The 15,217-nt window shown below is 53.5% G+C and overlaps 2 protein-coding genes across 2 annotated transcripts in view; one reads left to right on the forward strand and one right to left on the reverse strand.

The window, feature by feature from the left end:
- Nucleotides 1-15,217, reverse strand: part of LOC121107766 (zinc finger protein 135-like) — a 27,144-nt gene continuing 11,927 nt past the window's right edge. Inside the window, 6 exon segments of the mRNA XM_040653842.2 lie at nucleotides 1-1,059; nucleotides 1,061-1,152; nucleotides 1,155-1,433; nucleotides 1,543-1,653; nucleotides 2,268-2,394; nucleotides 2,586-2,668. Of these exon segments, the coding sequence (XP_040509776.1) occupies nucleotides 1-1,059; nucleotides 1,061-1,152; nucleotides 1,155-1,433; nucleotides 1,543-1,653; nucleotides 2,268-2,394; nucleotides 2,586-2,609 (1,692 nt within the window). The 5' untranslated portion in view covers nucleotides 2,610-2,668.
- Nucleotides 9,324-14,192, forward strand: LOC121107778 (zinc finger protein 34-like). Its single transcript, XM_040653889.2, has 4 exons — nucleotides 9,324-9,401; nucleotides 9,592-9,718; nucleotides 10,330-10,440; nucleotides 10,550-14,192. Exons 1-4 carry the CDS (start codon nucleotides 9,378-9,380, stop codon nucleotides 11,326-11,328), a joined length of 1,041 nt encoding a protein of 346 aa, XP_040509823.1. The 5' UTR covers nucleotides 9,324-9,377; the 3' UTR covers nucleotides 11,329-14,192.

Genomic DNA, 15,217 nt, shown 5'->3' on the forward strand with positions numbered 1-15,217 from the left:
CTACAGCCGTTGTGCTCTGTGGATGCGCTTGTGAGTGTTGAGATGAGATCTGCATTTAAAGCTCTTTGCACACTCAGGACACTGAAAGGGTCTCTCTCCTGTGTGGATGCGATGGTGGCAGGTGAGGTGGGACCTGCTTTTGAAGCTCTTCCCACACTCAGAGCACTTGCAGGGCCTCTCCCCTGTGTGGATGAGCTGGTGCTGCTTCAAATCAGGCCTTCTTTTGAAGCTCTTCCCACACTCAGCACACTGAAAGGGTCTCTCTCCTGTGTGGATGTGCTGATGGCAGGTGAGGTGGGAACTCCTTTTGAAGCTCTTCCCACACTCAGAGCACTGAAAGGGTCTCTCTCCTCTGTGGATGCACTGGTGCTTCTTCAATTCAGTACAGATTCTGAAGCTCTTCTCACACGCAGGACACTGAAAGGGTCTCTCTCTTGTGTGGACGCGCTGGTGGATATTGAGGTGGGAACTTCTGCTGAAGCACTTCCCACACTCAGAGCACTTAAAGGGTCTCTCCTCTGTGTGGGTACGCTGGTGCTGCTTCAATTCAGAATTTCTTTTGAAGCTCTTCTCACAAGCAGAGCACTTGTAGGGTCTCTCTCCTGTGTGGATGCGCTGGTGCACCTTCAATTCATAACTGCTTTTGAAGCCCTTCCCACACTCAGAGCACTTAAAGGGTCTCTCTCCTGTGTGGATGCGCTGGTGCTGCTTCAATTCATAACTGCTTTTGAAGCTCTTCTCACACTCAGAGCACTTGTAGGGTCTCTCCCCTCTGTGGATGCGCTGGTGCAGCTTCAATTCATAACTGCTTTTGAAGCCCTTCCCACAAGCAGAGCACTTGTAAGGTCTCTCCTCTGTGTGGGTGCGCTGGTGGTGCTTCAATTCAGAATTCCTTTTGAAGCTCTTCTCACAAGCAGAGCACGTGTAGGGTCTCTCCCCTGTGTGGATGCGCTGGTGAAGCTTCAGTTCACAACTCCTTTTGAAGCCCTTCCCACACTCAGAGCACTTAAAGGGTCTCTCTCCTGTGTGGATGCGTTGGTGGCGGGTTAGTTTGGACTCTCTGTTTGAAGCTCTTCCCACACTCAGAGCACTTGTACAGGCTCTTCGTTGCGTGCATGTGCTGGTGGTTAATGACACTGGAATTATTTCCAAGCTTTTCCCACACTCAGTGCATGGATTCTGCTTTTTCATCTGACACACATCCTTGCTCCTGGGTCCTTCGGCATGCTTTTCACCTATGTTGAAGTGCAATGGGCTCCTTCCTTTCTCTTCCAGATGCTCTCCCAGTGCCTTCTTGATGTGCTCACCCTGACCTTGCTCCAGGCCTCCTGGGACATCCCTTCTGATTTCTCCCACACAGGCACTACCCCACCGCCTTTCGGCCACACCACTTTCCTGCACATCCTCCAGTATATCTGTAATCCCAGTTCCTGCTGGAGGAAAGAGGAAATCCAGAAATTGCACACGGTGCCCAAAATAAAACACAGACAGAGAGGACTCTTCCAGCCCCAGCCTCCTCCTTCCCTCCCTCCAGCAACTCACCTGGGCTCAGGTCTCCTGGCACGGCCTCAGGGCTACGCACATCTGGGATCCAGGGGTCTTCCCCTCCTTCTAGCAGGGAGATCAGCCCGGGTTTGGGGGCTGGAAGAGGAGCTTCAATGACAGAAACAGGGGAGATGAGAGCATTTCCATCATTGCGGCACAGTGACTGTTCAACATCTCCACTGTGTGTCCCTCCCCAAGGAGAAAGCACCATTTGGGCCTGAATGACACTGGGGCCACAGCTTCCTTTGGAGCAAAGAAAGCTTTTACATCTCTAGACATTATGAAGGGATATTTGCTTTAAAATTAACATTACAACAGCATGCTTACTTGCTTACAATATATCAGTGAGCATGGCATCAAAATATTTATGGCAATTGAATGGAAAATCCTAAATTCTAAAGGAGTAACCAGCGAGTCATCTCTTAGTTGGAGCTGGTGGCATCAGGCAATGCAACAACACAAGTGCTGTTTGCAGGAAACTGATCATCCCCCTTCCTGCTGCTGCTTACGATGCCAGCACTGACTCTGGGGCTTTTATCACAGTGCTGAGCACAAGAAGGCCTCCTCAAACTCATGCTACTCTGTGTTTCCTTTGTTGCTGTCACATGTGGTGTTAGTCAATATGTAACTGCATGGCAGTTATTCAAGGCCCGGCATGCAGAGGCTCATTCAGCACAACCCAAGCAGAGCCTAACGAGGAGGAAAGGCAGCAAAGCCCTCACCCAGCCAGGCCACGCACTGGTACGTCTCCAGCATCACGTCCCGGTAGAGCGCTCGCTGCGCAGGGTCCAGCAGCGCCCACTCCTCCCTGCTGAAATACACGGCCACCTCCGCAAAGCTCACGGGCTCCTGCAAGCAAAGAGGCTCCTTGCTGGCAACAGCCAAGGCCCAGGGAATGCAGCTCGCACACGACACAAACTCCCGTCCCAGCCGCTTCTCCGGCCCCAGCACACGCATGCTGGCTGAGGGCACCTCCCTCTCCCCCTGCATTCACATCCCTCGCCCCTTGGCCTCTCCTGCCTGCTTCCCACAGCCCCTACCTGACACCGATGTGCTGTGGCCATTTGCTGCTCTCCTGCAGCCTGGGATGATCACGCCTGGAAGGCACAAGTTGAACTGGAGCCTGCAGGGACAAGAGAAAGGGCAGGGCAGCTGGCAGGCAACTGCAGCAGTCCCTGTCCCAGCCCAGCCCTCCCCAGCCCATCTGCAGGGCACTGCCTCCGGGATGGCACACCAGGCCTGGCACAGGAAGACAACCAGCAACAGCACTGCTAACGCTCTGGCTCAAAGAGATGAACCATCACAAAGCTGTCTCAAACTAGGGGGCTGAGAGAACTCATAGCTGACACTCACTTCAACAGCTGAGGGCACACGGACTGCGTGCCTAAAAACAAAGCAATGGCAAGGAGTCGGTCATCTCACCCCAAAACAGGGAGCAGCCAAAGCACCCCTCGAGCTCTCCTGCACAGCAGCACGCTGCACGACAGGATCTGCCCTCGAGCAGGGATGGCTCTCGAGGTCACACCTGCACAGAGATCCCTCGCAGCTTGATGTCGAGACTCCTTCTTGATACAGATCTTCTGTAATAGACTCATGGTTACTTTGGAGCTTTGTGAGCTTCTCTAAGGTTATGTCTTAGAGTGACTGTGAACATAGGATTCCCTCCACATAAAGCCCTGGCTAAGCCAGGGACCCGGAGTGTATCCAGCCATGTCCAGGCTCCCTACCTTCGTGGCTTGAGAAGGCTAGGTAGGATGTGGGAGCACTCTGAGCCTTGGGACTCCTTGAGCCAGTGTCAATCCAACTCGGTTCTGGGAAGCTGAGCGTGCAGTTCCGGCAGCAGTGTTAGGATTACCAATGGAAATGGAACCAGCTGTTGCGTATCAAACTGCCAAAGCCAGTGTTGGCTCCCAGGTGAGAAACGTATGTCAAACACTCACTCTGCAATCATACATTGCCACAAAACGCTGTTCCCAACCCCCACAGAAACAGGGAGGCTGCTGTGCATGTACTTCATGCAGCTGCTGACCTCCGTGAATCAAAACCACCGACGTTCCCCAATACTCCTTTTCTGCTGCGGCACAGGCTGGAAGTTCTGATGTTACAGCACATTTGGACAAAAAACAAAGATCTCTCATTCTCACCCACAATCCTTTAGGCCACACTTACGGGGCTTTTACTGTTGACCTCCTTTGCAAAATGCAAAAGGAGAAGTGGCCTCAACGGATGAAGAGAAGGCGGAGGTACTGAATGAGTTCTTGGCCTCAGTCTCCACTGGCAGCCAGGACTCCAGTATTTCTCACCTCCCTGAGCCCTGCATCCCTAAACCTCCAGCTGGGGACCGGGGGAGTAAATCCCTCCCCACTGTAACTCGGACTGCAAGTCCGACACCGCCTCATCAGACTGAATGCAGAAGTTTGCTGGAGACACCCAGCTGAGCGCTGCGGTTGACACGGTGGAAGGAAGGGATGCCATCCTGAGGGACCTCAACAGGCTTGAAAGGGGGGGCCCGGGTGAACCTCATGAGGTTCAACACCGCAAAGTGCAAGGTTTGGCACTGGGGCCCGAGGAATCCCAGCCATACATACAGACTGGGAGGAGCAGTCCTTGGAGAGCAGCCCTGCAGAGAAGGACCTGGCGGTCCTCAAGGATGAAAAACTTCACAGTGAGCCAGCATGATGCGCTCTTGCAGCTTGGAAAGAAAACGGCATCCTGGGCTCCAGCAGAAAAGGGGTGGCCAGCAGGGACAGGGAGCTGATTGTCCCTCTCTACTCTGCCCTCCGGAGGCCCCATCTGGAGTACTGTGCGCAGGCCTGGAGCCCCCAGTACACAAAGGAGAGAGAGCTGGTGGAGAGGGTGAAGAGGAGGGCCACAAAGATGATCAGAGGGCTACAAAGACAGGCTGAGGGAGCTGGGCTTGTTCAGCCTGGAGAAAAGAAGGCTGAGGGGTGACCTCATTGCAGCCTTCCAGGACCTAAAGGGAGCCCATAAACAGGACGGGGAGGGGAGGCAACTCTGTGAAAGGGCAGATAACAGCAGCACAAGGGGAAATGGTTTGAAGCTGAAGGAGGGCAGATGCAGGTTGGGTGTCAGGGGGAAGTTCTTTACTCTGAGAGCGGTGAGGTGCTGGAACAGCTGCCCAGAGAGGCTGTGGATGCCCCGTCCATCCCTGGAGGTGTTCAAGGCCGGGCTGGATGGGGCCCTGGGCAGCCTGGGCTGCTATGAAACGTGGAGGTTGGTGGCCCTGATAGCAGCAGCGGGGTTGGAGCTTCATGAACCTCGAGGTCCCTTCCAACCCGGGCCATGGTGTGATCCTCCGCTCTTCCTCCCCAGCAGCACCCAAATGGATAGGCAAATGGAAACGCCGTGCCCACGCTGCCACGGGGTGAGGGAGGAAAGGGTGACGCGCTCCGCCCCGCTCCGCCTCACCTGCTCTGCTGGGAAGAGGCGGCCGTTCTCCTGGAAGCGGCACCGACGGCTCCGTCTCTGCCCACAGGGCTGAGCGCCGTCCCGGGATGAGCCGGGAGCAGCAGCCCGGGAGGCGACACAGCACCAAAGGCGCCGCTCGGAGAGACCTCCAGGGGAGGGGAGAGGAGGGAGAAGAGGAGAGCAGGAGAGGGTAGGGCAGGGCAGGGCAGAGCGAGGCGTGGGGGACACAGAGCAGCGGAGCCAAGCGAAGGCTGAGTCCCGTCCCGTCCCGTCCCGTCCCGCCCCGCCGGAAGACACGCCGTCCGTGGCCGTGAGGGAAGAGGAGTTCCGGGCTCAGTTGGGCTGGGACGACTGCCTGGGCCGGGCCGCTGGGTTTGGGCAGTGTGGCACACAGCATTTGGTTGCGTTTCATTGGTAACAAAAAGCACCTCACCGCCTTCCTTAAGGAGGGTCTGTGTACGTGTAGTTCTGTCTCCGGGCTCCTATCGCTCACGTGCTGAGCAGTCCTTTCTCGGCCAGGCAGCCCCGTCCCTTGTGGGCACTGCTCTTTGTTCTCCGGGCCGTGCACCTTCTCCCCGGTGGGGGGAGGGGAAGGAATGTGTGGGTGGGGGGATGTTGGCTGGATCTGAGTGAGGAGGAGTTGAGGTACCGCCTCCCCTCCCCTCCCCATTTCTGGCCTACCACCACACAAGCAATAGCCTTTTACTTATATACTGAGTATGCGTTTATTGGGGAAGGTTTATCTAGAGGACGAGCAATGCAAAGTACCAGAGAACCCTGCTAAAGTAGAAAGACCCCTGAAAAGAGGTATTAATTGTAATAAAGGACCCAAATGGTAGCAGAGGCCATGAAATTAACCAAATTCTTATCTTGTTCTGATTGGGGAACAACATTCAATTCCCACACTCCCACCACACAGGCAATAGCCTTCCCTTTTTCACAACTCACTCCAGTCTCTTTTGCCACGTCCTTTAGCCATCCCACACTATAGCCATCACTCTATCACCCATGGAAGGTCATAAAGCAGGTGTGTGTATTGCGGCACCGGCTGCCAGAGGGATATCTCCTCCTTACTCGCACATCATGGAATGAGGCCACTGCACGTTTCTAGGCGTAGGGTACTGCTCCTATTCCCAAGACATTCGGTTACATTTGCATTGGATGTCCCCCTCCTCTGAGCAGTCGTCCTAGAATATTGGGGAGGGTCTGTGGGCCCATCAGGTGGTCGCTGGATGAGGGCAGTTGCAAAACCTTTAGGGGGTTGCATTGTGTCACAATAGCAGCTCTGCCTTCTTATCTTCACTGGGATTCTCACCCATTATATAGCAAACAGCGGCTCTACTTACCTTCACACGCCTTCAAGGACCTCGCATTCCTATGGTTCCTGCGCTCCTCCCTAAAGTCTGCGAACAAAGTTATAGTTTCCTCGATTCAGCGGCATTAATGCTTAGTAATTTGATTGAGTAGTTGTTCGTTCTGTTAGGTTTGTTTCCCGTTATTGGATAAGACTGCTTTTTCTTACCAATCCCCTGACGCTGTGTGGGACTGTCCCCGCGCTCCGGGAGGCTCTCGTTTCCCCCGGGACAGGAGCAGCGGTTCCCAGGTGAGTTGCAGCCCGGGTTGGGCCCCGAGGGGCACAGGAAGGGGTTGGAGCTGGGACAGCGAGGAAGTGAGCAGAGGAGCTCAGTGTGCTCTGCTGCCCACTTGGGCTTCTGGAACGCAACACAGCTGGGACTGCATTTCTTCCTCTGGGACACGGGAGACACGAGATGACCTCACATTTCTTCCTCTGGGCCACAGGAGACATGAGATGACCTCACTGCGCAGCTCTGCACACATGGATCCATGGAAGCCTTCAACTCAGTTTCCCTTCGGGGACCCAGCAGGCAACATCTGTCCCCGCAAAGGGAGCGCAGACTGCGTGCTCAGCTGACTGGGAAGCATTCTCGGTGCAGGTGGGTTCAGCTGGCACGCACCCAGCGTGTGCCTTCAGGCCCTGCGCTGTCAGATGGGGTGGGCCGAGGGCTGAAATACTGGCAGCAGAATGTTCAGCTCTGCCCAGCAGGGAGAAGAGCTGCGAAGGCGAGGGGAGGAACGGCTGCAAGGTATTTCTGTCCTTGGCTGGCTGGCTGGCTGGCAGCTGGGACTGGAAGCAGCTACACTGCATATCTCACTGCTAAGGGAGAAGGAGGACAGGGGTAAACACAACCATAGTGGAAGCCCTCCTGCTGAGTCCCGAGGCTCAGAGCGTGCTCCGTTGTGCCTCAGCTGTTTAAGCAGGGCTCTGTTATCAGTTCTTTCAGTGCCCGTTTTCAGACAGATTTATGGCCGTTAATGTGTTTTAGCCAGAGTGTTACCTGTTGTGTCGTGCATTGTCTTCCTGTGCAGGGCCTTGTGAGCTGAAGAAGGGAGCTGCGGGAAGAAGCTGGAGGAGGACGTGAGGGGGAGAAGGGCCTTGTGAGCAGGATGTGTCTCTCTCCCTATCCACACTACAGTCACTCACATTTGCATCAGCCGTAGCAAGTGGGAAAAGCAGCTACACTGGTACTATCCCATTGCCATTCACTTCCATTTCTATCTTTAAGTGGGCTTCATTTCCATGCGTGGCCACAGATGAGAATTCTAAGTTGTTGTTAGAATTTGTTCTCATAGTCAGTGCGTACTGAAGACAGGCATTGAGTGCCTATGGAGAGGTCTCCTGTCCTCAGGTTAACAAGAGTGGCACTATCCCTGTATCTATCCGAGTAGCAGCGTGAGCACAGCAGTTGCAGTTGCCATCCCAGGGCTGCTATGAAAAGCAGGGAATCGTCTCGGTGGGGAATTCTGAACAGGTGACGCTGTTCCAAAGAAGGATAAGTCCCCAATGCCTGAATTGTTCTGTCCAGCACCGCTGCTATTCAATAAGTTGCCTACACGGTTCAGTTAGAATTATCAGCACAGCAGCGGGGGGTGGTGGTCTGACCGTCACAGGCTGGTTTGGCTGCAATGGTGTCAGATACTCTCTCTTCTCAGGAGAAGCAAAAATACTCTCCGTTTGGTAGGATGTTTTGTTGTTTGATTTTTGTGTTTGTTTCAAGTAAGCCATCCCATTTATTTGAGGTGTGCGTACCATCCCATTAACGCCTTCCAGTTCTTCACTTCCTTACCTGAGCAATGTGAGCCATTATTGTAGAGGAAATGGACCTGGGGGTATTGATTGATGCTAGACTGAACGTGAGCCAGCAGTGTTGCCAGAAATATTGTGGAATATTTTTTGGTTGGTTTAGATTCAGGGAGGAGCGGTTCAGTTCTCCTTTGCTTTATATGTTACTTCCAAACTTCACACTATGCTGATAACACCTTTCCCCTTTTTCATCCTTTTATTGCCATTAATGACCTCTGCTTGCTTCTCTGCTATAGCAGTTGTCACGAGAACTTTCATAGAAGAGTTTGGGACGTGCTCCATGTCTCTTGTAATGAGCTGATGTCCATTCCTGCCATCCTGCAGATGTTGTCCATTTGTCACAGATGGATGCAAAGATAATATACACTCCTAAGGGAGAAGCAGTTCTATATTTATGGATATAATACAGCTATGCTGCAGTGATTTAGCAGTGACATAACAAGATTGGAGATGGCTGGATACACTTGGTTCTTTACTGCATAGAGGATAGGGTTACACACACACCTCCAGGAGGTCCTCCCACTGAGTTACGAGGCTCAGAGTAGTTTCCTTTTCTATCTCAAGTCTTCAAGGCACGGAGGTAAGGAGCCTGGACGTGGCTGGATCCACTCTGAGTCCCTGGCTTGGCCTAGGCTTTATGCGGAAAGAATGCTATGTTCACAGTCACACTAAGACACAGCCTTAGAGATGCTCACAAAGCTCCAAAGTAACCACGGCTCTCTTACAGAAGGTCTGTACTGACAAGGGTCTTGATGCCAAGCTGTGAGGGATCTCTGTGCCGGTGTGACCTCAAGAGCCATCCCTGCTTGAGGGCAGATCTGTCGTGCAGCACGCTGCTGTGCAGGAGAGCTCGAGGGGTGCTTGGGCTGCTCCCTGTTTTGGGGTGAGATGACCGACTCCTTGCCATGCTTTGTTTTTAGGCATGCAGTCCATGTGCCCTCAGCTGTTGAAGTGAGAGTCAGCTATGAGTTCTCTCAGCCCCGCAGTTTGAGACGTCTTTCTGATGGTTCATCTCTTTGAGCCAGAGCGTTAGCAGTGCTGTTGCTGGTTGCCTTCCTGTGCCAGGCCTGGTGTGCCATCCCAGGAGGCAGTGCCCTGCAGATGGGCTGGGGAGGGCTGGGCTGGGACAGGGACTGCTGCGTTGCCTGCCAGCTGCCCTGCCCTTTCTCTTGTCCCTGCAGGCTCCAGTTCAACTTGTGCCTTCCAGGCGTGATCATCCCAGGCTGCAGGAGAGCAGCAAATGGCCACAGCACATCCGTGTCAGGTAGGGGCTGTGGGAAGCAGGCAGGAGAGGCCAAGGGGCGAGGGATGTGAATGCAGGGGGAGAGGGAGGTGCCCTCAGCCAGCATGCGTGTGCTGGGGCCGGAGAAGCGGCTGGGACGGGAGTTTGTGTCGTGTGCGAGCTGCTTCCCTGGTCCTGGGCTGTTCCCAGCAAGGAGCCTCTTTGCTTGCAGGAGCCCGTGAGCTTTGCGGAGGTGGCCGTGTATTTCAGCAGGGAGGAGTGGGCGCTGCTGGACCCTGCGCAGCGAGCGCTCTACCGGGACGTGATGCTGGAGACGTACCAGTGCGTGGCCTGGCTGGGTGAGGGCTTTGCTGCCTTTCCTCCTCGTTAGCTCTGCTTTGGGTGTGCTGAATGAGCCTCTGCATGCCGGGCATTGAATAACTGCCATGCAGTTACATATTGAGTAACACCACAGTGACAGCAACAAAGGAAACACAGAGTAGCATGAGTTTCAGGAGGCCTTATTGTGCTCAGCACTGTGATAAAAGCCCCAGAATCTGTGCTGCAAGCGGGTAGCAGCCGTGAGGGGGAGGATCAGCTTCCTGCAAACAGCCCTTTTTGTTGCTGCATTGCATGATGCCACCAGCTCCAGCTGCTGGACAACTCGCTGGTTACTCCTTTAGAATTTAGGATTTTCCATTCAAATGCCATAAATATTTTGATGCCATGCTCACTGATATATTGTAAGCAAGTAAGCATGCTATTGTAATGTTAATTTTAAAGCAAATATCCCTTCATAATGTCCAGAGATGTAAAAGCTTTCTTTGCTCCAAAGGAAGCTGTGGCTCCAATGTCATTCAGGCCCAAATGGTGCTTTCTCCATGTGGAGGGACACACAGTGGAGATGTTGAACAGTCACTGTGCCGCAATGATGGAAATGCTCTCATCTCCCCTGTTTCTGTCATTGAAGCTCCTCTTCCAGCCCCCAAACCCGGGCTGATCTCCCTGCTAGAAGGAGGGGAAGACCCCTGGATCCCAGATGTGTGTAGCCCTGAGGCCGTGCCAGGAGACCTGAGCCCAGGTGAGTTGCTGGAGGGAGGGAAGGAGGTGGCTGGGGCTGGAAGAGTCCTCTCTGTCTGTGTTTTATTTTGGGCACCGTGTGCAATTTCTGGATTTCCTCTTTCCTCCAGCAGGAACTGGGATTACAGATATACTGGAGGATGTGCAGGAAAGTGGTGTGGCCGAAAGGCGGTGGGGTAGTGCCTGTGTGGGAGAAATCAGAAGGGATGTCCCAGGAGGCCTGGAGCAAGGTCAGGGTGAGCACATCAAGAAGGCACTGGGAAAGCATCTGGAAGAGAAAGGAAGGAGCCCACTGCACTTCAACATAGGTGAAAAGCAGGACGTAGAGCCCAGGAGCAAGGATGTGTGTCAGATGAAAAAGCAGAATCCATGCACTGAGTGTGGGAAAAGCGTGGAAATAAATTCCAGTGTCATTAACCACCAGTGCATGCATACAACGAAGAGCCTGTACAAGTGCTCTGAGTGTGGGAAGAGCTTCAAACGGAGAGCCAAACTGAAACGCCTCCAATGCATCCATACAGGATGGAGACCCTACAGGTGCTGTGAGTGTGGGAAGAGCTTTAAAAGGAGTTCCCACCTCACCTGCCACCAACGCATCCACACAGGAGAGAGACCCTTTCAGTGCTCTGACTGTGGGAAGGGCTTCAACAGCAGTTATGAACTGAAGGTGCACCAGCGCATCCACACAGGAGAGAGACCCTACAAGTGCTCTGCTTGTGAGAAGAGCTTCAAAAGCAATTCTGAATTGAAGCTGCACCAGCACACCCACACAGAGGAGAGACCTTACAAGTGCTCAGAGTGTGGGAAGAGCTTCAGCAGAAGTTCCCACTTCAACTTCCACCAGGCACGTCCACTCAAGAGAGAGACCCTTTCAGTGTCCTGCGTGTGAGAAGAGCTTCAAACGCAGTTATGAATTGAAGAAGCACCAGTGCATCCACAGAGGAGAGAGACCCTTTCTGTGCTCTCAGTGTGGAAAGGGCTTCAAAAGGAGTTCCCACCTCACCTGCCATCAGCACATCCACACAGGAGAGAGACCCTTTCAGTGTCCCGAGTGTGGGATGACCTTCAGAATCTGTTCTGAATTGAAGTTGCACCAGCTTATCCACACAGAGGATAGGCCCTACAAATGCTCTGAGTGTGGGAAGTGCTTCAAAAGGAGTTCCCACCTCTCCTGCCACCAGCACATTCACACAGGAGAGAGACCCTTTCAGTGTGCTGAGTGTGGGAAGAGCTTCAAAAGAAGGCCTGATTTGAAGCAGCACCAGCTCATCCACACAAGAGAGAGGCCCTTTTAGTGTTCTGCGTGTGGAAAGGCCTTTAAAAAGTGTTCTGAACTGAACCTGCATCGGCGCATCCATATGGAGGAGAGACCCTTTCAGTGTCCCGCGTGTGGGAAGAGCTTCAAAAGAAGATCCGAGTTAAGGGAGGCCCTGCAAGTGCTGTGAGTGTGGGAAAAGCTTCAAAAGCAGTTCTGACTTGAAGCAGCACCAGCGAACCCACACAGAGGAGAGACCCTACAAGTGCTGTGAGTGTGGCACGTGCTTCAAAAGGAGTTCCCACCTCACCTGCCACCATCGCATCCACACAGGAGAGAGACCCTTTCAGTGTCCTGAGTGTGGGAAGAGCTTCAAAAGCAGTTCTGCACTGAAGCGCCACCAGCGCATCCACACAGGACAGAGACCCTTTCAGTGTCCGGAGTGTGCAAAGAGCTTTAAACGCAGATCTCATCTCAACATTCACAAGCGCAACCACAAAGCACAACGGCTGTAGAAGCTCCCCAAGACTATGGGAACCTTCAAAAGCAGTTCCAGCCTCGTTACCTTCCGGCACTGCACAGAAGGTACAGATCCTGCAGAGCCTCAAACTTGTGAGGAGCTTCAGCCAAAACCCCAGCCTGGTTACGACCTGTGGCTTTGTGTTTTGAACCTTACAAATCCCTTGAGTAGAGGAAGAGCTCGGCAGCCAAAATCCATCTTCTTCTCTGCTGCTCTTCTTTCTCCTCTTTGGATGCGAATTCTGCATGTTGCTCTCTGTCAGCTGCAGTCAAGGTGTTGAGCGGACAGTCAAAGGAGAGTCCAGAGTGGGATGTGTCACAGCCACTGGAAACCCTCTGCCAGGTGGCACGTTTCTGCCAGGGCAGTGTGCAAGGACAGTCACCTCTTATCTCCCCTGTAGACACTCACCTGCTGTGGGACAAAAGGTGAGGACCCAAAGGAAACCTCAGCTGGGCCGATACGTCGCCAGGAAGGAAGAAATTCTGTCTGCCGGGAGTGTGGGAAGAGCTTCATCTGGAGCTCAACCCTCAGTACACTCCAGAGAACCAACGCCGGGGAGATTCCCTGTGAGTGCCTTGACTGCAGGAAGAGATCCGTCCGGAGCTGGGAGCTCATCACACACCAGTGGATCCACGTGAGGAACCCTACAGACGTGCAGCCTGCAAGAAGAGCTTTGGCCACAGCTCGAACCTGCTGAGGTAGCAGAGTGTCTGCAGTTGGGTGAAGTCCAGGACGTGCCTGCACCAGTGAGTTCACGTGGCAGGAAGCCTTAGAAATGCCTCGAGTGTGAGAAGGGCTTTGTGCAGAGCACGAAGCTCCTCCCTTGCAGGAGATGGCAGTCGTGGCAGAAGTCTACAAACGTCCCATGTGTGGGAAGAGCTTCAACCACAGCTCCCAGCTGAGCAAGCACCAGGGGATCCACTCACGGCAGAGACCATAGATGTGCCTGCACTGCAGGAAGAGCTTCATCCAGAGCTCAGTCCTCGTTAAGCATTGCCCAGTCCACGTGAGACGGTGGCCCTGCAAGTGTCTCTCCTACAGGAAGAGTTTCTCTCAGGGCTGGCACCTCATTTCTCATGGGGAAAGCTCCAGGAGAGAGAGCTTGAGGATGCCCAAGGATGGGGTAGACCCCTGTGCTTCTCCCCACACAGGAAGAGCTGGCAAAGGAGATGGCATTGCTGGCACCCTCTGCAGAAGGGCCTTAACCCAGGAGCTTCAGATGGCCTTTCCTTGCTTCCCAAAGCAGTTCTCTCAGCATGCCCACGTTCCTCTTCTGCTCTTCCTGCCTGCAGCTTTTTGATGCCATTTCCTTAGGAGAAGCGGCTGTGTGGGGATGTTCTGTGTGTCTGTGTGCGTGTGTTGCTCTCAGTAATTTCTGAGTGCACTGGTGAATGTGAGAGAATGGACAGGAGAGCAGTAACGTGGCTCTTGGAGGTTTTCTGAGAATCATCTGTAGTGGAAAGGGAAGGGGGTGAATAAAGTAGCTGAGTTGTTCTGGAGCTTTCTTCACTGTAGTCTTGTTTCTTGTTCTTAAAGTGAATGTCAGCGTGTGGAATGAGGAGAGGGATAGGAGAGGGAAAATATTCCACCTCTGCACACACTGGAATCAGCGCAGGCACAGGCAGAGCTCCCAAGAGATTGACCAGCCCCCGTGGTGCCCATGTGCAAGGCTGTTATGCATTTCTGGTTTTTCATGTTAGAAACATGGAAAGTTGGAGGCCCTGTGTGCTTCAGCATCATCAGCATGTGTGAGACGTGGTGGGAATGGCCCTGTGAGGGGTGTGCTGTGTGTGATGGATGGCTCTGGGCTCTGCAGGATGGAGATGCAGGGCCAGTGAGATGGGATGGGGTTGCTGTATGTACTGATGGGCTGGATGGAACGGACTTACAGTTAGGAGTGCCATGGTTACAGCCTCTGTGTATGGGTTAAGGGATGAGGAAAGAATGTGCATGTCACTGTGGGTGCCTACTCGAAGCCTCTCAGACTGGATGGTGATGCCAATTAATTATTCTTAAATGTTTAAAGGTGTATCTCAAGACGAGCCTCACTTGCCCTAGTGGGTCAGCAGCTTCCCGGAAATTGAGAGGGAATAGCACTCAGCCAAGGAGCTCTCTGGTTTTCATGGCCAACTGATTATATACGACTGTTGAAGTCACTGGGGAGATGCTCGCACATCCACACAGGAGCGTAAGTACTCTTTGGCTTTTTAGGGGACGAAGTATCAGTCAGTGGGCAAAATACAGTGTGAGGGCGATCATTTTGCTTCTCAAATCTTCCTACTGCTGATGTTATCTACAGTGACGATGGCTCACATTCTTTGAGCGAGGAAATGCAAAAGTGAGCCAAATGAGAAGCCAGTGAGTGTTTGGTGTCCTGTACTACCCTCCATCAAATGAGGCATTAGAAAGAGCAAAAGGTTGACTGTTGGACACTCATCTTAGTGCATCTTAGTGCTTCACTGACCCAGACCTTAGAAGTGATTCTTTCTGCACAAGCTGACAGGTCAGCCCTCGCCTCCTGTGGTAGTGCCGTGGTGCCAGAAACACGCAGCAGGACTCTGTGATCAGTCCGTGCTGTTGTGTCACAAGGAACAAGTAGTGAGACTGCAGAACCATCAGAGTAAGGCAATGCCAGGGTGAGTGCCAGTGCAGGAGTCGAGGTGAGTGTCTGCAGCCTGCAGGGAAAAGGAGGCAAGCGTAGGACTGCATAGAACAGCCTCTGGTGCAGATGGCCAACAGCACTGGCAAGGCTGGAGGGCCCCAACAGGAAACCAAGGTCTTGGTCAGCTTGGCTGCGGCAGTTGTGTCTGCTGCTGATGCTCCGGAGGGCACACGTTGTCCTCGTGACACTGGGGCCTCCTTGTTTCCTTGCAGCCCTGTAGGGAGGCCAGTAGGTGTAGTATCATTCTCCCTCCCAGAACGCTGCCCACCCACATCCCACTGACCGTGGGAGAGCGTTGGGCCATCTGTGAGGGACAGGACCACCTTTCCCAGAGGCTGCAG

Source organism: Gallus gallus, chromosome 29 (assembly GCF_016699485.2).
Source record: "Gallus gallus isolate bGalGal1 chromosome 29, bGalGal1.mat.broiler.GRCg7b, whole genome shotgun sequence".
Taxonomy (NCBI): domain Eukaryota; kingdom Metazoa; phylum Chordata; class Aves; order Galliformes; family Phasianidae; genus Gallus; species Gallus gallus.

What these genes read in the sequence shown, in the direction of transcription:
- LOC121107778 (XM_040653889.2), top strand. Translation starts at nt 9,378, where the DNA reads ATGGCCACAGCACATCCGTGTCAG. An exon ending in CCACAGCACATCCGTGTCAG is followed by an intron (nt 9,402 to 9,591) that starts GTAGGGGCTGTG and finishes CTTTGCTTGCAG; the next exon opens with GAGCCCGTGAGCTTTGCGGA. An exon ending in GCCAGGAGACCTGAGCCCAG is followed by an intron (nt 10,441 to 10,549) that starts GTGAGTTGCTGG and finishes TCTTTCCTCCAG; the next exon opens with CAGGAACTGGGATTACAGAT.